This window comes from Podarcis raffonei, chromosome 5, assembly GCF_027172205.1.
Source record: "Podarcis raffonei isolate rPodRaf1 chromosome 5, rPodRaf1.pri, whole genome shotgun sequence".
In the NCBI taxonomy this organism is placed as follows: Eukaryota; Metazoa; Chordata; class Lepidosauria; order Squamata; family Lacertidae; genus Podarcis; species Podarcis raffonei.
In genome coordinates, this window is record NC_070606.1 from 3372302 (window position 1) to 3397666 (window position 25365).

Genomic DNA, 25365 nt, shown 5'->3' on the forward strand with positions numbered 1-25365 from the left:
CAACTGGTCTTCAGAAGCATTTTGCTTCCTACCCTGGAGGCAGAATATCACCTTTGTGGCTAATAGCCATTAACAGTCATCATCTCCACTAATTTTTCTAATCCCCTTTTCAAGCCATCCAAAGGGGGTTGGCAGAGCCTTCCTGGATGCGTTTGACCAGATCTTTGCACAGCCCTGCCCAACGTAGTTTTAAGAACCTCAGAACTGCAGGGACTCTGATAAAGATTTGTACTGTTACTTGCTGATTACCTGAGTGTTTTTACGTCAACAGATGCAGCTGAAAATTGATTGCTTCAGTTTGTCAGGCTACAGAAATGCCTTGAAGGGAACAGGTTCCCTGCCCCTGCTGTATATACTGACACAAACCACATTTGTACGAGAGGCAAGTCTGTCTAGTTAGACACAGCCTTAATTTTTATTTGCTACCAAACATCAGCCAAACCACTTTGTAATTTACATCTCAGTGTTTCAGCTCCCCCCCGCCCACTGCTGCCTTCAGACGGTGTGGTCTGCTTTTTCTAAGTGCTAGATCAATTTTTATGGTTAATGTTAAATACCTTAAATGAACTATTCAGTTACCACAGGGCCTTATTCACCCAGGCGTGTTCAGTACTTTGTACGCTGGAACACCAAATGTTTTTCCTGTCCGTCCACCCGAACTGCAACTTTAGTATACCCTCCTATGAGTAAGAGGGCAGTCTCTTTAGAGCATCGATGTAAATTTAAGCACTCCAGATAAGCTCGCTTGCTACCTTAAGCAGCTAGTGTGTAGGCAGAAGAAACTCTTGCACTCAGGTTTCTCAGTAAGAGAAATGAATTCAGGTCATAATGAGATAACAGAAATGCGTATGAGCAAAATATCCAATAGATAGGAATAGTGTCTGTGGATTCTGTGGATTTGTTGATTATAAGGCACACTAGAGTCATTTCAACAGAGACCAGTGAGCGGTGAGAGCTAGGCTGCAGAGTGTTAGGCGGTAGAAGATGGGTATTGCCCTCCGTTGACTCAGTTCCCCCTCACTAGGGCTTTGCTTTCTACCACTGAGGTGTTTGTGAAAGCCATTTAGGAAAAGCGGTACACTTTGGCCTAAGGTGGCTTCCTGGTGACTCTAACAATGCAGAACTAAACCTACTCTTACCTTTATAGCCCACTTGTGGGATCAGTTTTTTGATCACATTGGGGTTGGAGCTTTTTAAATGTTAATTCTTTCCACTGTATTAGAATATCCTGTATTGGACTCAATGGCAGGTAATTTAATTCATATAGGATGGCCTCCTAGCATCAAAGAGGTCCTTCACTGCACAGACACTGAGAATGCTCTTAATAATCCTTAGGGTGATAACTGAGGAACAAGCATTCTTGATTGCTATCACATGGGAAGCACACAGTAGCCTTCCCAATGGTTATTTTTTGAAAGCAGCCTTTGGCCATAAACCTAGTTTTGTGCATCTCTCTTGACTGCCTTAGGATCCCTGCTCCATGAGGCCAGCCTTCCCTCCCATCAGGGGTGATGGACAGGATTTACCTTAACTACAAACAGTGCATTCCTTTCCTTTCTTAAATATGGACAGATGACCTTCATTTATACACCTGAAGCAGGGCAAATGTTGATTCTAGCATCTATCTAACAGAATGCTAAGAACTGTTCTTTTATGCAAAGATATATTCAAGCTGCTAGTCAACAGGGAAATACCTTTCAGTACACTGAACTTGAACATCATTTGCAAATTTCTTGCTTATTTTTTAAAATCTAAATTTCTATGGAGAAATTGACTCCCAGAACAGTTCACAGTAATTCAAATCCCAAGCAAAATGCAATTCAAATAGCTACAATAAACATCAATATGAAAACCATGACAGTACAAAACCAATACCTCCTGCAGTCGGTTCCAGAAACCACAAATTAACATTCTAAACACTACTAGTCTAGGTAGAGAGATCTTAAGAACTGTCTTAGGATGTTAATCTGTTGCTGTTGGATCCTGCTTTTTCTTTCAGGCTGCAGCTCTATACACACACGCACTACAAAGCACCATGGTGCATCGTGGGACTTACTCCTCTATAGACATGCATTAGATTGCACCATCCAATTACATTTCTGGAATGAGTGTTGATTTTGAACACTGCCCCAGAGAGGGCCATGAGGCCCAGTGACTCAGTAGAGCAAAGGTGGGAACAATTGTGCCAAAGAGGTTGTTGGACTCGTCAGCCCCAGCCAGCATTACCAGTGGTCAAAGATGATGGGAGCTTGAGACCCTGTTTGTGACTTTTAAATGAGTCCACACAGAATCAGATGGGAACCAAGCCTTGACCTGTTTTATCAATGGAATGCCATCTAGAATGGGTATTAGGAATGTTTGTCTCATCATATCACCATCAAAGTCATAGGAACCAGTTTCTCTCTAGTATTGCCCACACAATTCTATGTAGATCAAACAACTATAGTGCTTTCCTGGGTCCAAAAGTGCACATTATCCCATTGAGATGAAATATGATGTAACTTTTTTGACCACAGTGGTTTAGAATCTGCCCAAGAAATTAGCTGCCCGTAGTCAGTGCTCATTCACCATTGAATTTATTACACTTAAGGCAACAGCAACTGAAAGTGTACAGTGGAATAAACTTCCTATACTCATACTCTTTAAATAGTATTTTGTACACTAATTGTAATTACAGTGAGAGGCCAAGATAAAGAGACTGAAATGACCACTGTGGTCCTCCTGCTTCACATACTTTATGTATGATCAGATATACATGTTGCATGGTTTCTGCCTCAGTCAGCTTTGTGCTATAATTTTTTTACAGCTATGTAGCTGAGCCCACTAAGCAAGGAAAATGCAACAGGAACACTTTTGTACATGAGGAAAAAACAAATATTACATACGCCTATGATGAACAGTGACTGCCAATAAATTATTCTTAAAAACATTATGCTAAGTATGTGTGTGTATGCTGATTTGTGAGAAATTATTCAGAAGTCCATGCCTACAATATGGGCCATGGATTCTATGTTGTTCTGTGATGGATTCTACCATGATGCTGACTGTGATCATAAAAACTGAACTGTGGACATTCAACATCTTGATCATGCTGGAATAGCAAAGCAGTAAATTTTATTACTACATCCAAAGTAGCAAAAACCATGGAGCCAAAAAATTGCACAACTAGCTCTGCATCTGCAAGTTTTGGCCTTTGCATTTCTTGGGCAGCTGCATCAACCTGGCAAATCTATCAAAATTGGAAGGTTTTTTTAAAAAAAAAGCATGAGTATTTGGCATTGAAAAGAATCAAGTAACTAGTCACACCATGCCTTTTTGGTGTGCCAAGGTAGCGTTTAAGTCCCAACAAATGAGAGGAAAGCTAAAATGTCATATACAACAAGGGTAAAAAACAATTCAACTTAATTCAATACAGTGGTACCTCCAGTTACAAACTTAATTCATTCCGGAGGTCCGTTCTTAAGCTGAAACCATTCTTAACCTGAGGTACGCTTTTGCTAATTGGGCCTTCCGCTGCTGCCGTGCTGCTGGTGCACGACCTCCGCTTGCATCCCGGGGCAAAGTTCGCAACCCAAGGTACTACTTCCAGGTCAGCAGAGCTCATTACCCGAAGCATTCGTAAGGATGGTACGTAACCCAAGGTTCAACTGTATATGATTGGTCCCAATTGGTTGTTGTTGTTTCTCAAACACAAACACTTCCCACAATTTAAGGCTATGCCCAACCTCAGGCCCTTTATTATTTTGAATACAACACCTATCACCCCTGACCATTAGGCATGCTGGTTGGGGCTGATGAGGCAATGGGTTGGCAAAGGCTGGCTTAGTTCTGGCTAGAGTGCATTATCCCTAGGACAGCATGCTTGTGGGTCTTCACCTCCTGCAACATGAAATTCAAGTTGTCATATGTATGCATCGATATTAGACAAGTATATGGTAGAAACATCACTTTAGAATGCTATATTCTGAAATATATAAAATGAAGTTAAATGGCAGTGGGTTTTTCCAACTTGCACTTCTTTTGCTTCTAATGACAGAGTGAGTTGTGTCCCTGCCTGACCCCTGCAAATCACTAGATGACAAATAGATTATCTATACTCTTTTCGAACTTCTCCAGAGCCTCAGAAACCATTTTTTCTTTAAATTAAAGCAGAACTGTAGTGCATTGTGTGAGCTATGCAATACCACAATGCAATAAATCACCAGTGCATGCTGTGGCTAGACATGGTAATTTAGCAATTCTCAGCACCATTAGTATAAGATCTATTAAATAATTGAATCCATCTATTACTAAAAATCTTGCTTCATACTCCAGCAATACTACTCCCCCCCCCTGCAAAAGAAGTCAAGGGACTACATTTGCTTCAAAACGGTCTTGTAAGATGAAATACTTTGGTAAGTCTTCACTATCCTCCTCACTGTCAAGGCAATAACAGAGATCTTTCTGCAGCATCTTCTGCAAAGAAACCTAGAACTTAAACCAAGTGCCCCAAAGTGGACACTCCCAAGGACACCCAGTCACTTCACTGCAATTCCCACAGGCTACTTCAATTCACCTCCAGAGTGAGCGGGTCCAGGCCACGTGCGGCAGAGAAAATGGCACCTCCCCTCCTAGCAGCGTGAGTTCCATTATCAAATGTTAGGTCATTAAGACGCTTAACAAATGAAGCTGCCTTTGACCACGACTGACCATATCCCCACACCGGCTGTTCACCTTCTCTGCAAGGCCAAAGACAGAGGGCTCTGCTAGTCAGCCGTCTTTCCTGAACTGGAGGGGCAATGGACTGAATGTGGATCCTGCTGTGCTCTACGACCAAGTTATCACCCCTGGCCATTTCATCTTTACCTGGCTGCACTGACCCTGACCATCTTCGCCACCAAGCCCAGGGGGTAGAATGCAAACATGTACAGATCGGAGTTCACACATCCTATTTGTTTATTCACATTTCCATGGATTTTTATACATTTCCTTAGAAAGAACTACAGCTAGCAAATGGACATGTGAAAAATGATAAAAGGCAAGTCCCAATTCTTGTTTAGCCTTTCAGATGGCGTCCTATGAGATGGGGAACAAACAAAAATGTTGACAGTCAAATGGAAAGAAAGGTTCATGTCGATTGTTCATTAAGCTTTTATACTGTACATGGTTTCCATGCACTGTGAAATTTATCAAATGTTTACATTTGTGGTATACAGTTTAGCAACTTCTGCTGAAAATAACTTAAGGCATTAGACAGAACAGTTGTCAAATTACATTGTGTTGCAAAGGGAGTTAAAGCAAGATGCAATACAGTACTTATTGCTTCTTATATGTAGCGACATATTTTCAGTTTACAAACTACTTGTAGCAGATTGAGAACAGAGCAAAAGTAGCCAAATATTCTCCACACCCCTTCTAGACAGAATTTTGATGACAAACCTTTTGAAGAATTAAAAAAATAGAGAAACAGCACACTCCCCAAACAAGTTGAGGTTTGCCCTAGTTCTCCCTTGATTGGCAGGCCTGCATCTGGACTGAGTGGCAGACGGGGCTCATGTAACAAAACACTCTTTCCTACAAAATAATTCCTTCCGCACAGAATCCTGAATGTCAGGGAGAAGGCTAGGCTACAACCATTCTAGCCAACGTGAATCCAATCAAGAGAACCCCTGTCTGCAGTCTGAAGAGATGCGGTTCAGACACCAGTGACCAGCTCAGTGGCAGCTAGGCCTTTAATCCTGTCATTCCAAGAGAAAACTCTGCACGTGCAAAGCAGCAGTATCTAATAAATCAGTAGATGGACTTCTTTAGACTCTCTACTTCTGTCAAAATGTAAAAATGATTTTGCAAGTTTGGTTGGCAATCTTGCAAACAGGCAACAGGCAAACAACAGTCACTTAAATCCTACAGCAATATAGTCAGACTACAAACACTGTGTCTACAAGGCGACAAGTGATCAGACTGCAAATTAAGACACTGCCTTATTGTTATGCAGCAAGTATCAATAGACTTGATTAAGATTTTTTAATATAATTAAAGCTACAATTTTGTGCAAAAGAAAAATGATCGTCCAGTTTTATACAGCCTTTTAAACTTACTCTGAGAGTAAAACCAACACACAAAAATGAGATCTTACCTTTCACAGCAGGAGCAAGCCAACATGATCAACATCAGAAACCTACAAAACACAGTCTATGCACATTCTCCTTCTTTCTTAGCAAGCCAATTTTGATCCACTTAGTAATTCAGATTGTTATTCTTGTAATAATTTTTATTACTGAAAGCGATGGGCCAATCACAAAGTCAACACTTATATTTAGGATTTCAAGTCTGCTGGTTTATGCATTTGTTCTGTGTATCTATGACTGCCTTCTCCAGCCTGGTGCCCTCCAGGTTTGGACTACAGCTCATAGGAGCTCCATCCAAAACCTACTAGATGGGGCTGCAGTCTAAGCATCTGGCAGTGGACAGGTTGCAGAAGGCTGATGGAGCTTTCCCCAAGAGGGTGAGTGAAGGGCAGTGCCTGGGAAGCTTGCGCTACATCATGTCACAACCCACACATGATGGCCCAGGTGCCCCCACAGCAGGGATCTTCACATTTTTATGCAGCAGACATACGTTCAAAGAGGTGCAGGAAATTCCAATGCATTTCTGGAATGCCTTCCTCAGCAGCAGCGTGAAATAATCCCATTTTATGCTTGCTCTAAGAAAGAAGTAACTGACCACTTTCCATAACACAACCACTTTCAAGCAACGCCTTTTGACCAGCTCTTGCAAACATTTAATGGACATTACGATTATTCTTTCATGCTGCTTTTAACTTTGAAAAGCAACATGCGCACTCTGGATTTCTTACAGAAGCAGCATCACGTAAGACATAGCAAAAAAATTATGAGAACAAACTGCATGTCAATGAAATGCTATTTCTTATTCTACTCGGTAACTGAAAAATTGTTACATATACACAGTTGCACTTTAGGAATCAGACAAGTGCAAAATACACAGCATACCTGTAATATTAACAGTCTCTCAATGTTAAAATTATGTTAGAGGAGGGTGGGGGAACAGGCTATCTGCTTTCTAGAAAAAGAGCAGGCTGTTTGCCCAGACACGGGGGAGCAAACAAAGCTCACTGAGGATTTTTAAGACACTATTTCTCAAAGACAAGAGTGCACAATATTCCTGAAGCTCTTGGCCATTCAACCTGAGCCTCTAACAGTAAGACTGGACTCCATATGCATGTTCCCATTTATAATATTAACATGCAACTTAGCATTTCTGATTGTTCACCATCTTGAATGCTAAAGAGAACAATCCAGTGTGAAGCTCATTAGCCCAAACCTCACTAACATAAATGGTAACTCCGATTTATTTTAATGGGGATTGGGTCAGATTACTCCTTGCTGGACTGTACCCCAAGATATTTCAGTGTGGGGTGCTAACTCTTGAAATACTCTCACATTTACTTTTTAGGAAGTCCAACACTTAAAACTTGATGCAAAAAGGCACCAATTCATAATCAATACGGGCCCTGCTTCCACAGCATCCCAGCTCCCTTCCAGTTTTAAGGTACGACTAGAACTTTAAAGATTCAGATGTTTCGGAACCTATGATAACCAATATTTGTGGACTGGTTATGTGTGGCTTTACTAGCTACTGCTACATTAGTAAGACAACTATTTAAATAGCAGGGTATTCACGGTCTGACTGCTGATCCCGTTAAATGCACACTAGCGCACACCCAAAATAGTGTGGGCACAATTCACAGCTCTCTTGCACAAGCCCCTTGACATTAAAGGGGACTGTACAGAATTTTCAAGCCTGAAGATAAGGCTTTGGCAAGAGTACAATGGAAGAAAGTCCATTAAATATCTCAACACAAGATGCTCCAGGTTTGATAAAATCCAAGAGACAGGATTGGATTGGAAAAAAATATAGCCATGCTACCTTTTCCCTCAGTTGTTTCTCTAGGGGAATGAGAAAATAACCTGCAACTTTGGCCTTAAAAATCAGGGTACTGATTTTTAACAGCTGTTACTAAAACACAAAAACTGTACTGTTCAGTTTAAAACATCTGTTCCTTCAACACAATCTGAACTGTGATTTCACAATTAGGAGAGGATTTCAATTCAAACTTGGATGCAAGATAACGAGGTTTGTCAAATTTCTTTCCACCCACACAAAATTCTTCCTACACAATTTCCAGTGTAGTATTTTACACCATTTGAGTATAAATCAGTTTTATTCTGTATAATAAAAATGTTTATTTTTTGATATGCAAGTTTTCTTCAAATATGGTTCATGCATTAGATATTCAAATTAGAAGGGAGGATGAATTGACTCTTGTGTCAAGTTAAAAGCTTTTATTGGCCATCTTAGTTTCTTTCCCTCACCAAAGCTCTTCAGAGTTCCTAAACAGTCCTTAGAATGTCAGAAGTGGTTTAAAAAGTTACTAGCAGAGTCAAGAGAGGGGAAATGAGCAGCAGCAGTTTGGCAAGTTTCGTCTGTAATTTTCAACAGCCCAGATTTTAGACCTCCTTCTTCTCCAGTAAAATTTTGTGCAACTCATCTGCATCCTGACTTGTTTTCACTCTTATCAATATAGGAACAGGGACGGTAGCATTCTTCTCATCAATGGGTGGATTTGGAACACAGACAATGAGCACGTTGTTCTTCCCTGTTCTGGAGCATGGCATCTTAGGAGGCACCAAAATGTTCAGCAATATGTTGCCTGCAACAGAGTGGAAGTTGGGAAAAGAGCAAAATAAATACAAAATATGAATGTTTAGGTAGTAGTATGGTGACCTGAGGTATGAGAAAATCAGGTGTTACTGATCCACCTAGCCAACCACAGGCTGTTCCACCTGGCAGTGGTTCTCTCAAGGTCTCAGCCACAGCTCCTTGCTACAAGAGATGTTTTTACCTGGGAAAAGCTTGTGCTCTGTTACTGACTTACAAGCCTCCATTATTTCCTCAACTCATTTCCTCATCACATTAGCTACTATTCCTAAAAATGGGCAAGACCTCACTGTGTTAATATTTAGCAATTAAAAAAGAAAAACCAATTCCTGAGATCCAGTGGCCAAACACTACATGGTTGATAAGCCAAACTTGGAATATTGGCTGTCAATGCTGATTTGCATCAAGATTCCAAACACAAATAATTTGTGAAGTCATCCAACTATGTGCTAGCAACTGCACACATCCAACTTCGGACACAAATCACAGCCACTGCTAGATGTGCCTGTTGTTTACTTATGTGTAAAATTCTACACAGCTGTAGGCATGAGAGCAAAAAAGGACCATCATAAATATCTTAATTATTTGAAAGAAGCCAGAAGCCTTTGACTTAGCAGTGGCTTGGAAGTTTACTGAACTAATAATAATAATAACATACCTAAGTTGGTATCTGCCCGTACTAATAGCTGAATCTTCTGATTTCCTGCATGTTTTAAGTGTAGCGTTCCTATACCTTTTTCTTTAAATTCATTATCTTTCTTGTAAAAAACTTTGCACCTGAAAAAATAAACATAGACAAGATTCATTTTACAGAACGTGCATGAATGTGAAAGGTGAATAAAAGCCTCCAAATAGCTTGTATGTGGCAAACACCAGCATAGAAACAAATAATACATTTAAACTCAAGCTGGAACTAGCCAGACTAATAGTTATATAAATAGTCCTTCCAGAAAATAAGTCTTTGGAACATGATAAAACTATTTGTTAGAATCTTCCAGAGTATACTGAAAATAATGGCCAAGATTTAAAGAACCATGAGCTCAAGGGGGCCTCAGATTTACTCTGAGAAACAGCAGCCCCCCCCCAGCTGCACATAAAACTGCCTTTAAACTTTAAAGTGTTTTAAAACCAGCTGCTGACAAAAAGACTGTGGGTCTTTGGATGAGACAAAGGCTAAGCAGTTCTTTGAGTCACTCGGGGCCAAAATTGAGGCAACCTGTAACTTGTACCCTCTGGAATTATCAAAGTTTGAACTCCAGTAGTATAAAGATACACAAAATAGCTTCGGCAAAAGAAATTTCCTTTACTTTGTAGTTGTAATGCACTATAAACTGCTAAAGACTTTCACTCACACACACAAAATTAGGGAAAAAAGCAGACTGAACTCTGAGCATGATCGTGGTAATAGTATCAAAGAACACAACTCACTTCTTTGAGTAGAAGGCATCGTCTTCCTTTATTTCATTCACTACTGCTTTTGGTGGCTCCTCATCTTCTTCATCACCCCCTGTAGGAAGAATAATTTCAGGTAAGTGTTACGTATATACAAGAAAAGACATTGCAGTACATAAAAGTCTTTTGATGTTTGAAAAAAACATGGGGATATTAGGTATCAGATACAGCTACCTGGTTCACATGGCATAGTAAGCCAAACTATGGCTTGACAAGGAGCAACTCACAAGTGCTTTACTTTTCCTTCGTTGCTCCACTTCCAGCAGCTAAACCATGGCTTGGCTTGGCATTGCATCCAAACCTGGGCTCATGGCTGGCCTTGCCCCAGACAGCTGTGACCTGAAACCAAGGTTTGTTTGTGGCTTACCACTCACCATTGCTTGTTTGGGGAAAACAAACCATGAGCTCAAGGTTCGGCCATAACACTAAGCCAAACCACAGCTCAGCTTCTGGTTGCATGTGAGCAAGATCACAGTATGTCTAAAAAGGTAGGGTCATCAGTATAAAATATATTTCTAAACAATCTTCAAACAATGTGCTAGAGAGAAAGAAGTTACAGATATTAGCAGGGGTCGGCAACCTAAGGCCCATCGGCCACAAGCGGCCCAAAGGGGTCGTTTAACTGGCCCACGAGCTGCCCCTGAACCGAGGCACCTGCGCGCTGCACTAAACTGGCACAGAGACTTGCTTCCGCGGCACCGGAAATCGTGTCTGTGCATGCGCAGACGCCGGAAATTGTGGGCGCACGTGCTCACACAATCTGGCCCACAGAGGGACCTCCGCTGGAGTGAACTGGCTCAGGGGAGGTAAACCTTCCTTGCCGACCCCTGGATATTAGAATATATTTTAAGCTGTGCTGATTAGCACTAACACTGCTGCATTTCCCACTCAACTTCTACTTCAACACTTACATTTATAAGCCTTGAACATTAAAATATGGCTTATAAGCTTTCTACATTTCTTAAAGAACACTCTTGATTAAAATTACCTACGTGAACTGTAACTTTAAAAGCTTATTTTATTTTTTCCTAATTGCTATAAAGTAAATAACAAAAAGGTTTATATATATACTGTAGAGAGAGAGATTCTTTGTAATAAATAACACACCAACCCTGGGTTAAACAACCATCTGACTTTTAGAAGACATCTGATGGCAGCCCTGTTTATGGAAGTTTTTAATGTCTGATTTTTTTATTGTATTTTTAATATTTTGTTGGAAGCCGCAGTGTGGCTGGGGAAATCCAGTCAGATGGGCGGGGTATAAATAATTATTATTATCAATTTTTTTAAATTTTTTTAATTAAAATTACCATCATCATCATGTGACAGGGCAGTGGAGGTGCTCTTACCCTTTTCCTATCCCCCAACCCCTGCTTAACCCCATCTATAGTTAAGGTTATTTAAATGGAAGGAGAACCAAAGCAGGGCTTTCAATAATTTCACCTACAAACATTTGTTATGGAAGTTTCAAAGTAGAAAAAGCAGCACAGATTGCTAGTAAAGCACCAAATTCTATTCAAAGTCACCCAATACTAAAAGGCATCCTGCAGGGGTCCATAAGTTTTAGCTGGCCTAGGCAGCCAGCTATTATTTGTAATCCTCAGTGACACCCTATCCTAGAGTCCTCGGGCATGAGAAACAGATTTCTAGGGGGTCCAATTCTGCACATCAGCAGGAAGCTCACCAGATTTCAATGAAACATGGGACTGAATCCCATTTCTCAACTTCTAAAACAATAAATGTTTACCTTTATCTTCACTGCCACCACTTTCTGTCTGAATATCTAGTGCTTTGCTGGAAAATGAAGAAACAACCTTGCCTTGGCTTGTATCTTTTCCAAATAAACTTGCACTTCCAGGAGAGAATGAGAAACTAGGTAATGCACCAGAATTCAGACCAGAGTTGTCTACGCTCTTGCTAAAAGTAAAGGAGACAGTTGACATAGACCCCAGTTTTGGTTCCGTTTTCTTTTCCATTTCTGTTTTCTTTCCTGGTGCATTCTCAGATTTGTTGTTATTGAAGAAAAACGTTGAACTCTGCTGAAGATTCGGACTCCCAAATGCAGACCCAGGCTGAGTTCCAACTGTCTTGTTACTGTCACTTTCAGAACCGCTGTCACTATTCATTCCGCGTTGCTCTATCTCAGCTAAATATTTCTCATAGTCTCGGAAAATCGGCGAGAGGTCACAGAGTGGATTGGCATTTACATGTTTTACTATCCAGTCACGCACCGAACAATTTAGAGCGGCTAACTGTTTATGATAAGCATCAGGGCTGCATGCTTTGTTCTCAGTGAATCCAGAGGACAATGGCTGCTGGCTCTCACCATTTGCTTCCACACTTACAGGCTTTTTCTCAGTTACAGTATTATTCACTGAACCACTGGACACCACAGAACCTATTAGAAAGAAGAGCATTTTATGAACTTTCTTTACAATGCTGTATGCGTACATAAACCTGACCTGAACCCATTTCTAGAATGCATCCCCCCCCATTCTATTTATTGAATTTGTTCTACTGATTTGTTCCAGGTAATGCCAATTTTTTAAATATATCTACTTACCGGTATATATCTATCTCTATCTATCTTTCTATCTATATGGATAGCTGTACCATCGTGAGACTGGGAACCAGAGCTCTGTTCCGTCATGATATTGGGGTCAATATATTTGTTAATGTATCCACTATGACCCCAAGGTCTCATTGCCAACCAGCCAGAGTCAGTTCAGGCTCCAAGAGCAAATAAGTAAAGGTAAAGGTACCCCTGCCCGTATGGGCCAGTCTTGACAGACTCTGGGGTTGTGCGCCCATCTCACTCAAGAGGCCGGGGGCCAGCGCTGTCCGCAGACACTTCCAGGTCACGTGGACAGCGTGACAAAGCTGCATCTGGCGAGCCAGCGCAGCACACAGAACGCCGTTTACCTTCCCGCTAGTAAGCGGTCCCTATTTATCTACTTGCACCCGGGGGTGCTTTTGAACTGCTAGGTTGGCAGGCGCTGGGACTGAGCAGCGGGAGCGCACCCCGCCACGGGGATTCGAACCGCCGACCTTTCGATCGGCAAGCCCTAGGCACTGAGGCTTTTACCCACAGCGTCACCCGCGTCCCTTATTCCCAAGAGCAAATAGGTGAAATTAAAATATTTTGCCCAACTTAGTACTTTTAATGGGTCATTTGATATAAATGTATAGATTTTATATGTGAAGGAAGTAGTTGTTCAAGAAGACGAAGAAATTATCATTCATTTATTGCAGCACTATGATAGCAGAGCAAGCATGGAAAAAGTCAAGAGATACCAAAGGTGGAAGACTGGCTCATAAGGAACTTGGACACTGCACAAATGGTCTATTCAGGGTAGGACAGACCAGCCCTCTTCATAACTTATTGAAATGAAAAAATGAATGACACTATAAATCCTTACGTGCTCCTAGGCAACATATAACAAGAAAAATATATATGCTCCATACTATAATGTGCTATTACAATAATATATTATAATTTAACTTAATAATGGTAAAATATAAATAATGAGTATATGTGTGTATAATAAAATATATACAATATATCCAGATATAGATGCCTATGAACACTTAACTACTTTCTAACACAACCTAAATAGCCTTGGGGAGAGAAACAAAAATATGTAGTAATTGGTATGTTCATATATGTGCAGATCTCTTGGGGGGGGGAATAGTGCAACTTTAAAGATGTGATAAATGAACAATAGGTAAATAATCAGCTTATGTAAGTGATTTATATACTGAACATCCAAAATGTTTGGCTCATATTTAACCATTTTAACCATGCATGGATATGTGATTATTATTTTTTTTGCCCAACAGCTTTTTGAAGCACACAATGCCAAGTGGATCATCACCTCCATCTGCTTGTTGATATGAGGGCTGGATGTGACACATACTCACACAAACCTTTCAACTCCCTTAATATCATTAAAAACATTTTTACAAGTATCGTCTGATGAGAAACTTTTATTGGTGAACTTACTAAATGTAGTAGTTGTTTCAGCAGCTGTCTTTAAATTGGTGAACGATGAGCTATTTGCAATGCTGCCGCCGCCATTGGATAGCCCCCCTAAAGGCTTTGTTCCGGTGCCATTGCCAAAGCCAGAAAATCCTCCACCTCCAGACGGCAAAACGAAACCTTTAAAACCTTTAAAAGCTCCACCACTCTCAGCCTGAAAGAGATGTAAAACAGTCATCTCACTTTTTAACTGTATCCCCACAAAGTTCCATCAGTATGATTATGTTAATGTCCAGCCATACAAAATCTTTGCTTCCCTTATTCAAGGTAAATATTCTACAGGACGTATTATATTTGGTCCCTGTCTGATTCTCACACACACATTCATCAAATGATGAAATGTATCATTCCAGACATCACTGGAAACTAAGTATGGAATGTTCTTATCACCAAACATTAAGTATATTTTCCATGAAGATAGTTCAGACATTTGACTTGCCTTTAACCCATGGGTATCAATGAAGTGTACATGTATGTGTGGACCAGCCAATATATGTTGAGCCATTGTGAAATTAGATTCACTATCACAAGACAAATGGTATCTTCTGATTAAAGAAAACCCAACCCATGTGGACAAAACCTGAGCGCTCAGAGTAATCACTCACTCCTGAGCCAGCTGAAGGGCTACCCCCACCCTTCAATATAGAGAGCAATCAACAGTAACACACACATTAACAAACAAAGGCTTGGCTTTGCCTGCAAGGCGAGACCTTAATCATGAGTCCTGGTTCACATGACAAACTGAGCCAAACTTTGGCTTAGCTCAGTATGGCAGTAAAAAGACCATGGAGGAACAACGTGGCTGCAGGCTCCTTTCTGGGAGCCTGTACATTTGTGAGATCCTGGTAAGTCACAGTTTGGCTTGCTGTGTCATGTGAATGCAATCAGTATGGAATTCACCAGCAATAAAATCGCTTTTAACAGACAAACTGAAAACTGAAAACACCTGCAACTCCAAGAACATTGGTTTTGCTTCTGGGTTTTAAAAAAAAATTGAACAAATCCCTGGAGATCTGTTTAAAAGAATATGACTGAGGAAGAGAAAGATTTCGAACTAGCAAGAAGTTTAAAATAATAATACTAAAAGCAAACCTATTTTCAAACAGACTGTGCATGTATTTGGGCAGTGGGATGTGACGGGGACAGAATCAAAAACATTTACCAGATTATTATTTTTACACACTACAGCTACCATCATGAACAGGGATGCAAAATCCAAGCAAGCAATGGCTACTTTCACTTTAGAAAATGTGGCATGGCAACTGGGTTGCTGCGCAGAGGACAGAAGATTTATCTCTCTGTCTGGCTCCTAGATAGAGTGGTGAAATAAATATGGGAAGTATTCTATCACTCTTGTCTTCCTCCAACTGTTTTCAACATTCTGCTCTCCTTTGTGGCCATTTCACACAATATGAATTTCCTAGGTGCAGTTCACTTCAAACAAGAAATGTTATATTTCGTCAAAACAACCTTCAGTCATTTCAATACTTGGCTGAATTTGTGCATCATTATTTACAGTACTTTCCACATAAGAAACAATTACCTGTGCATTTTTGGGAATACAAATGGTTGGACCAAGAATCAGACATTTATTATAAAATTAGTGCATTTATGTACCTCAAACCCCACATTTCTACGCTTTGCCTTCTTAATTGCTCTGTTCTTTAAAACCTCTTCACTGGCCACTGAGAACGTTCCCACCTGCAAGGAATATTATATTCTTAGAACAAACAAGGTTCCACTTGCACACAGAAAATTGCCTCTTGATTCCCTTGTATTACAAAACCCTAATTTCAAAATACACATTCACTTTTAACACTATAAGGCTCAACATTTTATAATAAGCAAATAGACATTGTATATTCAGTTTTAATAATAGCTTTTTACAAAAACTACTTGTGAATCTTTGGCGATAAAGGGTTTATCACTTGACTGCTACAAAAATATTTAGACTCTGTAAACCCTGCTTTATCAAGAAACATTCCCAAAGCTGCGTCAATAGCAAGTCAAATAATTACCCTTTTATAACATAAAAAATTATGTCAATATACTTAACAGGTTTCTGTTTGAATATAGCATTTAAAATATATTGTGTACTTCAATGCTTTTTTTTCTTAATGAAATTTTTCATTGCAACTACTATGGGATATTAGGAAAACTTGTGAAATAAGTAAAACTAAGTAAAATTGACGCATTAAGTATGTCAGAACATGCCAAATTGGATCCTAACTGATTTAGGGTATCTAATAATAATAATAATAATAATAATAATAATAATAATAATAATAATTTATTTATACCCCGCCCATCTGGCTGGGTTTCCCCAGCCACTCCGGGCAGCTTCCAAACGAATATTAAAAACAATACAGCATGAGACATTAAAAACTTCCCTAAACAGGGCCGCCTTCAGTTGTCTTTTAAAAGTAAAATAGATGTCTATTGCCTTGACATCTGCTGGGAGGAAGTTCCACAGGGCAGGCGCCACTACCGAGAAGGCCCTTTGCCTCCGCTCTCAGTCCAAACCTTTTACATCTTTGTAGCTGGGTTGTTTTCAGTTTCTTATCTCATCGTCTCTGGCCTGTAGTTTGCTCCAATTAAAGCCCAATTAACAGGATAACCAGGAACGGGATGGGAGGGGTTCGTGGCAGCCAGAGTACTCCATGCACCCAGTGCCTTTGCCTGCCCTTGCATTCCATGGGGAAGCAAGTGCCAGACCGCCAGGCAAACTGCGGGTGAGAGCTTGGTCCCTCTTCCAGCCAAAGTGGAAAACAGATAATGAAATTCCCCCATCATTATCTGCTTATTTCCATCTGTCTCTCTCACACAGTGTTGGGAGAAACTCCATTCCTGGAGCACCGGAAACAAGAAGCCAAAGTTGAATACATTCATGAAGTTATTAGGTTGCTGATACAACATATGACGCAACTCATGTACAGTTAAGGTCAAAGGAAAAAATCTGAACTAATTTTAATGGCATTAGGTTTCACTTATGGCCTTCGAGATGATTGCAAGTTTTCCAATCCAATAAAACAGATTTATGGAAATGTAGGTAGTAGCTGCTAAGGAAGACTAGAAACAGCTCTGGTTATTGGCATTTTGAATGATTTCAGGAAGTGCATTCCATTTGCAAAGATGTGAAAATGTTTAATGATGCTCTGAGATGGGCCATTACTGAAAAGCCTAGCACCACAAGCACCCCAGGACCTCTAAGCTTTTTCTGTTGAACTTATTTGACAAAGGACTAGAATAACAGCCTTAATTTTCACTACACAAAATGTAATCTTGACACTGCAACTCTTAGGCAAAACACATCCGTTGCATATAACTGACAAAACCATCCAGGGCCTGCCCAATACATTTTGGCACCTGAGGCAAACCGTGAAATGGTGCCCCTCCCCACCAGGGAAGAAGGAGTGAATGCAGATCTACATCAGGAACAAATCAACCTTACTTGAGAGCTGAAGTGGGAATCAAAGGATGTGAAGGGGGAGATGGTGACCCCAGAAGGCAGCTCCTGCCATTTCCTCCCTAGGGTTGAGAGGAGAAAAGCAGTGCCTCCTATCTGTTGAGACATTGCTGCAGAGATAGCACTGCAGGGTGGGGGTGGGGGAGCTGCCAAGAAGGCAGCGGATCCAGCCTCCATGAGGTGTGCTGCAGCCATTGCAGCCTGTGGATCACTTGCCTCGTGAATGAGCCAGCCCCGATACTAGCTATATGAATGTGATTGCAATTAATTGTTGCCCATAGATCTATGAAAGTTACAAGGGAGAATCCGCTTACCTGGTGTAATCTGTTGTTTTTATGTTTAGCTTGCGATACAGTGCCAACATAGTAATAAAATGCAATCATTTAGTTTTCCATGATCTTCCTATTGATTCTAGCAACTATTTCAATTTTATTTCTAATAAAAGCATTAACCTTCCTTACCTCTTCAGTTTCTTCTTCTTGATCCCAGTTCCTGTCAGTCAGCTCCTTTTCTGCTACTCTCTTAGCCATTGTACAGAACTACTGTATTAGAACAAATAAAACAAAAGAGTAATCAGCCATGCTTCACATCTAGTGGTTTTAAATAGGTGGCAAGCAACTTGCATTACCAGACACTACGTAATAATTCAGTGACTTGTGATGGATTTAAAAAAAAACCTAAAATGCACTAAATGGTTCATTATGTAATGCCTTAGTGTTAAAATTAAGTAAGTCACAAAAAGAGTAATCAGATTCTGACAAATGTAAACCATTTCATCCATAAAAGAATGTAGTTTTATGTATCTCAAGGTGTTCTCCAGTTGCCTGTCTGTTTCCTTATCTGTTGAACCTACACAGGCACCAACATTTCCCACAGAAATAGTTCATTAAGAGTTTCAATATAGAATTAAAACAAATTTACAGTTTCAGTCACTTGGTACTTTTGATGGTATATGAAAACATCACATTGTGGAAATACTACTTCCTCCTTTACATAGTATTTTGGGTTTGGAAAAGGGATGTTTGTGGCACACTTGGAGACACGTAGTGGTCCAGCTATGAATGCATTAGATTTATACTCCCACTTGTCCCCTGGTTCAGCATATTTGAAGCAAATGCACAGCAAGTCATTGGGAGAAGGTAGCTACTGTATATGTACTCAATTTTATGCTTACATGGTACTTTTCACAAATTAGAATTTACTTCTTGGACTCTTCTTGGTTAGCCATCACGGATCTAGTTCAACACTAGGAAGGAGTCATCCCACTTTCATCCCATATAGAATAATAATGTTTAGTATCATTCAGGAATATTTTCCATTATTTTTATGGACTGAATTATTAACACCTACAACATATTTACTTTTATCTTCCCTGCTTATCAGATACTAAGGAAACACTTCCCAAAGATGCTCTGGAGGATCAGGAAAATCCCCATAGCAGCATGCAGGGGGAAGAGAGAGGAGATCCATCAGGCAAGAAGAAATACTTCTGCTGATAATACTATCTCTTTAGCACTGTGTTAATTACAACCCCAAGTTTTGTGGCACCTTATCATGGCATAAACTTTGGTGGAATTAAACACCCACTTCTTCAACTACATAAAGGTCTTGAACAGCCAACTGTTTGAGATGCCTCAAACAGTCATTCAAATTAGGCCTTTATGAAATTAGGCTCATGAAATGTGCTTTAAGTCAGCAAAAGCCTATAGCTGTCTACTTTTTTTGTGGGCCTTTTCCTGGTTTCTCTAACAGCAGACTAACAATCAAGAATTAGTCAGCTGAAGCATTTAGTGTGTCAGTTGACTGAAAAAGATGCATGGAGGGAAAGAATAGGCAACATTCAATAATAGGCAGGTGGATGCAACAGAATGTCCCCTTCACCTGCCGTCCCTCAAAGTCCCCTGTGATACCATCTGCTCCAGAGTGTCCCTTGATCCTCTGTAAAATATTTTTGGGTAGACAAGGAAATCTAAACTGTGCAATAAGTCAGTTGCACACGCAATTCATAGCTGCTTATCACCCAATGTTAACAGTAGCACAAGACGAGCATGAGATGCAAAATGCAATATGCAAGTGTGTACAGTGACCATTCACAACAGTAATAACTGTTGGTAGCAATTATTCCTTGCTTTGGAAATTTAAATTTACTCAGGTACTGGGAAGTAACTTGAGTAAATTCTTGAGCCTGATTAAGCCCCAAAGAAACAGACTGTGCTGATAAGACAGCAAAACGGCTACTACCTTAGCATAGCAAGTCAACGAAGAATGCATTATCAAGTGGTGTTGTGAACAGTCACTGCACCTACCTTGCACATATCTAAGTTCAGCGTAGAAATATCATAGGATGCAACCTCTTACATTTCAGGGCACATATGTATCACATCTCTGCTTTGAAGGCACAGCCAAACGAAGCAGGTTTTCTGCAGGGAGCTCTCTTACATACCTGGGCAAAGCAGGATCGCCCTTCCTTTGCATCAGCTGATAAGTTTAATCCTGTTTTGCACAGACACTTGTCAGGTGTTCCTAACAAGCAGCTGGTTGTTGGGTGCTCTGGAAGCTGAGCAAAGGGGCTTTGCCTGTGTGATGTCAGGTGTACAGCTGGAAAGTATGCCCAAAGTGGTCTGGGGGGCCAAACGGAGAAACTTGGGTGGGTGGGGGGCAAGATTGGTCTGCCTCAGTAGGATAGAGGCATATAACTTGGAATGATATGAGAAGTGAGCCTGTGCCTCCCACTTGTCAAAACATTCAAGCACCATCAATTCATGTTTACTTATAGTACATAATGATTATAAGCTTCCCACTTGTACCACCACAAACCAGAAGTTCCTGATCTATCTCCTAATGCTTTCAGAATGCTGGAAGATGAAGCTATGTTTCAAAAAAGGCAAGCAGCAGCTCCTATATATGGTTGATGATGTCATAATGCAGTGGCGGCAAAGAGGAGAGCATCTTCTAGCTTCTGGGATAGTAGCAAGGGTTGTTATTCATAGTCTGTTTTCCCAACAAAAGCCCTGTAAGATAGGTTGGTATAAACAGAAAACTGAGAGAAAGCCACTTGCCCAATGCAACACTGTATAATCATGTCTGAAAACAGACATGAGCTCACATCTCTTAGATGCAAACCAAACACTCTAGCTTTTCAACCATTGTGGTGCATATGAAGGCTTAATCTGACCCAGAACCTCTTTCCCAACACCAGGCCTCCAATCTGATCAGATGAAGAAATCAAAGCAACAGTATTTCTAAACATGCATAAACTATATTTCCCACACTACTAAGTAACTGCCCTCACCACATTTAGGATAATAAGGAATAATTCTGAAGCTTGAGAGTTGACTGGCCAGCTAGCTGGAGCCCATCTATGAGTCCCATTTTCTCTCTCTTAACTGGCCCCTGCTCCTGGTGTCTCTAAGAGCTGCCTAACTTACAGACATTAAGCAGCTGAAGTGTTTACTGACAACTCTCTTTTCTTTTAGAAATCAAACTCTTGCCCTGCCTAGGACTGACAAAAAGCAGTCACTCTACCTAATTTTAACCACTTCTTTAAAAAGGGCATTAAAAGTTCACATTCGTTCCAAATCTGGCCCCCGTGACCAACCACTCACACATACCTTTGAAACCCAGGCACCACACAAATTAAGCAGCTCTTATGCAGTATACACACACATCTTCACAGGAGGAATGTGCTGTAGGTGGTAAATAAAAACAAATATCAAGGTAGGACTATGGCAAGCTGCAAGGATTCACTGTTGTCAAGATTTAAAAACAGGCTGTGCCCCTGTATTTTAAACAGGACCATAACACTCAGAAGAGTTCAGCAGGAAGAAATGTTTTAATTGCCACTCAACTCCATGCCAAAGAAAAAAAGAAAAGCTTCACCACCTTGAACTTTGTGCTTTTGTACTTAGGCTGCTGCTGATAGAACATAGGCAACACCAGAAAAACAGGAGGTGGCAATCCAAGCCCCAGAATCAGAGCCAGTGTGCCATAGGTGCCAGGCAAAAACATTCCTCTTCCCCCAGACTAATTCTTCTTCTTTCATTTGGCTAATTAAACAAGCTATGGCCTTTAAAACCCTGTGTGTGTGTGGTGATGGTTGGGTCATTGTTTTGTTTGTTAATATGTTATGTATCGTTGTTTTTTAATATGGTAAACAGCCCTGTGATTCTCAGACAAAAGGTGGTATAGAAATGTAATAAAGAATATGAATAATGATGAGGATCGTGGCCAGAGTGTTTGAGGCCTGGGAGAGGCCAGGGTTCAAACCCTCCGTCAGCTGGGGAGGCGCTCCCTGCCTCCTCTCCAGAGGCCTCGGGGACTGTGCTTCCCCAGGACCCTCCCCTGGGCACCCTGAGGGGCCAGGCAGAAAACCCCCATCCTGCTCCCCGGGGCCTCAATGTGCCTGTGGGTTGTGGCTTTGCTTTTGCTCCGCCGTGTCTCCTTGTGTTCTCATTTCATGCTGCGACCCCTCCTGAGATCTCAGGATGAAGACTCGGCATGCAAGTTCCACACACAGAAACAACAGGGTTGCTTTTCTGCGGGGAGCAAAAGCAAACAAATGAACCCACGAACACGCCGCGTTCCCTCTCTCCTCCCTGCGGGGCAGGCGGAGGCCCCCCCCCGCCCCTCCAGGCCACGGAATCGGGTCCCCCTCACCTTCCTCCCGCGACGCGGCGGCTGCCTCGCGGCTCCCTCAGCGGCGGAAACTGGAGAGGGAGCCGGCCGCGCGCCCTAGAGCGGCAGGCCGGTCTAGGAACCCGCGCGGCGCCTCCTCCGCCTCCCGCCCCAGCGAAGCCGGAAGGAGCTGTCAGCCGCGCGCGCCTAACGGCTGCCTCAGGAGCGGACTTCCGCCCGCCCCGGAGGGGGGGCCGCTGCGCTACCCCAGGCCACTTCCCGGGGAAGCCGCCCCGCTCCCCCCCGGCCCCTCTAGCAGCGCTCGCTGCGGGGCTGTTACCTGATGGCGCCGCGGGCGGAGAGGAAGGCGGGAAGCCGGGCGGGCACGCGCGCGCAGCAGAAAGCGCGGCCCCACCACCACTTCCGCTTCCGGCTCGCTTGCCCGCCCTTGCCCCGCCCACCTGCGAGGGGGCGGAGTGTTCCTCCGCAGCCGCGCGCCTCGGCTCTCCGCCCAGCCAAAGCACTGCTCCGCCGCCAGACGCTGCCGCTCTTCTTTCTCCCTGAAGTTCCGCGCTTATTTCGAGGACTACTTCTCCTATTTCACTTACCAGGTTTCTCGTGGTACATGAAAATGTAAAGGACATATGGGCTGACATTTTGATGATGATGCGTAGAATCTACAAAAATAGTTTTGCCCGTGAGCAGAACCGATTCAGCAATAAACTCTCATCTGAAAGCATCTCCCAAAATCAATGAATTTGTTAAAACATTACTTTTAAAACTTTAGTTAAATGGACGGAGCAATCCTATAGTTACACTGTGAGAGATACATAAGGAGAATTACTGCTGTATCCAAGGCCTGCTTAAGCTGGGAGGAGAAGGGAGAAATAATGGGAAAATACCAAAATTGGTGACCCCCTCCCTGCATAACAAACAAAACTCACATTAAAGTCAGATATAAGCAGATATAAGATAGCATTCTAACTAACTTCATGGAGTTTCTGGTTGCAAGGTAATAGGAATGAAGTTATGCATCACCCAATGATATTTAACTGATGGCTATATGATCTTCACTGAGGTATACAGGTGAAACTCGGAAAATTAGAATATCGTGGAAAAGTTCATTTATTTCAGTGTTGTTGTTTAGTCTTTTAGTCGTGTCCGACTCTTCGTGACCCCCTGGACCAGAGCACGCCAGTCACCTCTGTCCTCCACTGCCTCCCGCAGTTTGGTCAAACTCATTCTGGTAACCTCGAAAACACTATCCAACCATCTCGTCCTCTGTCGTCCCCTTCTCCTTGTGCCCTCCATCTTTCCCAACATCAGGGTCTTTTCCAGGGAGTCTTCTCTTCTCATGAGGTGGCCAAAGTCTTGGAGCCTCAGCTTCAGGATCTGTCCTTCCAGTGAGCACTCAGGGCTGATTTCCTTCAGAATGGAGAGGTTTGATCTTCTTGCAGTCCATGGGACTCTCAAGAGTCTCCTCCAGCACCAGAATTCAAAAGCATCAATTCTTCGGCGATCAGCCTTCTTTATGGTCCAGCTCTCACTTCCATACATCACTACTGGAAAAACCATAGCTTTAACTATACGGACCTTTGTTGGCAAGGTGATGTCTCTGCTTTTTAAGATGCTGTCTAGGTTTGTCATCGCTTTTCTCCCAAGAGGCAGGCGTCTTTTATTTTCATGGCTGCTGTCACCATCTGCAGTGATCATGGAGCCCCAGAAAGTGAAATCTCTCACTGCCTCCATTTCTTCCCCTCCTATTTGCCAGGAGGTGATGGGCCCAGTGGCTATGATCTTAGTTTTTTTGATGTTGAGCTTCAGACCATATCTTGCGTTTTCCTCTTTTACCCTCTTTAAAAGGTTCTTTAATTCCTCCTCACTTTCTGCCATCAATGTTGTGTCATCTGCATATCTGAGGTTGTTGATATTTCTTCTGGCAATCTTAATTCCGGCTAGGGATTCATCCAGCCCAGCCTTTCACATGATAAATTCTGCATATAAGTTAAATAAGCAGGGAGACAATATACAGCCTTGTCATACTCCTTTCCCAATTTTGAACCAATCAGTTGTTCCATATACAGTTCTAATTGTAGCTTCTTGTCCCTCATAGAGATTTCTCAGGAGACATGAAGTGATCAGGCACTCCCATTTCTTTAAGAACTTGCCATAGTTTGCTGTGGTCGACACAGTCAAAGGCTTTTGCATAGTCAATGAAGCAGAAGAAGATGTCTTTCTGGAACTATCTTTCTTTCTTGAACAAATCTCTGGTTCTTCCCATTCTGTTGTTTTCCTCTATTTCTTTGCATTGCTCGTTTAAGAAGGCCTTCTTGTCTCTCCTTGCTATTTTTTGGAAATCTGCATTCAATTTCCTGTATCTTTCACTATCTCCCTCGCATTTTGCTTGCCTTCTCTCCGCCCCTATTTGTAAGGTCTCGTTGGACAGACACTTTGCTTTCTTGCATTTCCTTTTCATTGGGATGGTTTTTGTTGCTGCCTCCTGTATAATGTTGTGAGCCTCCATCCATAGTTCTTTTATTTCAGTAATTCAACTTAAAAGGTGAAACTAATATATGAGATAGACTCATGACATGCAAAGCGAGATATGTCTAGCCTTTATTTGTTATAATTGTGATGTTTATGGCGTACAGCTGATGAAAACCATGCAGGTGTTATGGAAGACCAGGATGCTTCAATTGCAGCCTTCAGCTCTTCTGCATTGTTCAGTCTCATGTCTCTCATCTTTCTGTTGGCAATGCCCCACTGATTCTCTATGGGGTTCAGGTCAGGCGAGTCTGCTGGCCAATCAAGCACAGTAATCCCATGGGCATTGAACTAGGTTTTGGTACTTTTGGCAGTGTGGGCAGGTGCCAAAGTCCTGCTGGAAAATGAAGTCAGCATCCCCATAAAGCTCGTCTGCGGAAGGAAGCATGAAGTGTTCCAAAATCTCCTGGTAGACGGCTACACTCTTCCATAACACCTCAGCAGTGCCATAGGCTGATAGCATCCATGCCACGCCGCATTGAGGCAGTAATTGATGCAAAAGGGGCCCAAACCAAGTACTGAGTACATATGC

The 25365-nt window shown here is 41.8% G+C and overlaps 1 protein-coding gene across 11 annotated transcripts; it reads right to left on the minus strand.

Annotated features, from left to right (window-relative positions):
* Nucleotides 1–6888: 6888 nt before the first annotated feature.
* NUP50 (nucleoporin 50) lies at nt 6889–22679 on the minus strand. 11 transcript variants are annotated; one of them, XM_053387600.1, is made up of 11 exons: nt 22630–22679; nt 21287–21361; nt 20493–20686; nt 19557–19613; nt 18128–18217; nt 15827–15910; nt 14174–14363; nt 11918–12568; nt 10147–10225; nt 9377–9495; nt 6889–8710 (listed from the first exon to the last, which is right to left on the minus strand). In XM_053387600.1, the coding sequence occupies exons 5-11, from the start codon at nt 18203–18205 to the stop codon at nt 8508–8510; spliced, it is 1404 nt and encodes a 467-aa protein (XP_053243575.1). In that variant the 5' UTR covers nt 18206–18217; nt 19557–19613; nt 20493–20686; nt 21287–21361; nt 22630–22679; the 3' UTR covers nt 6889–8507. The 11 variants fall into 11 exon arrangements, with proteins under 11 accessions (XP_053243575.1, XP_053243577.1, XP_053243579.1 ...); XM_053387602.1 differs by lacking the exons at nt 19557–19613; nt 20493–20686 and adding an exon at nt 20119–20296; XM_053387604.1 differs by lacking the exon at nt 19557–19613 and having other exon boundaries at nt 18137–18217.
* Between the last annotated feature and the right edge of the window lie 2686 nt (nt 22680–25365).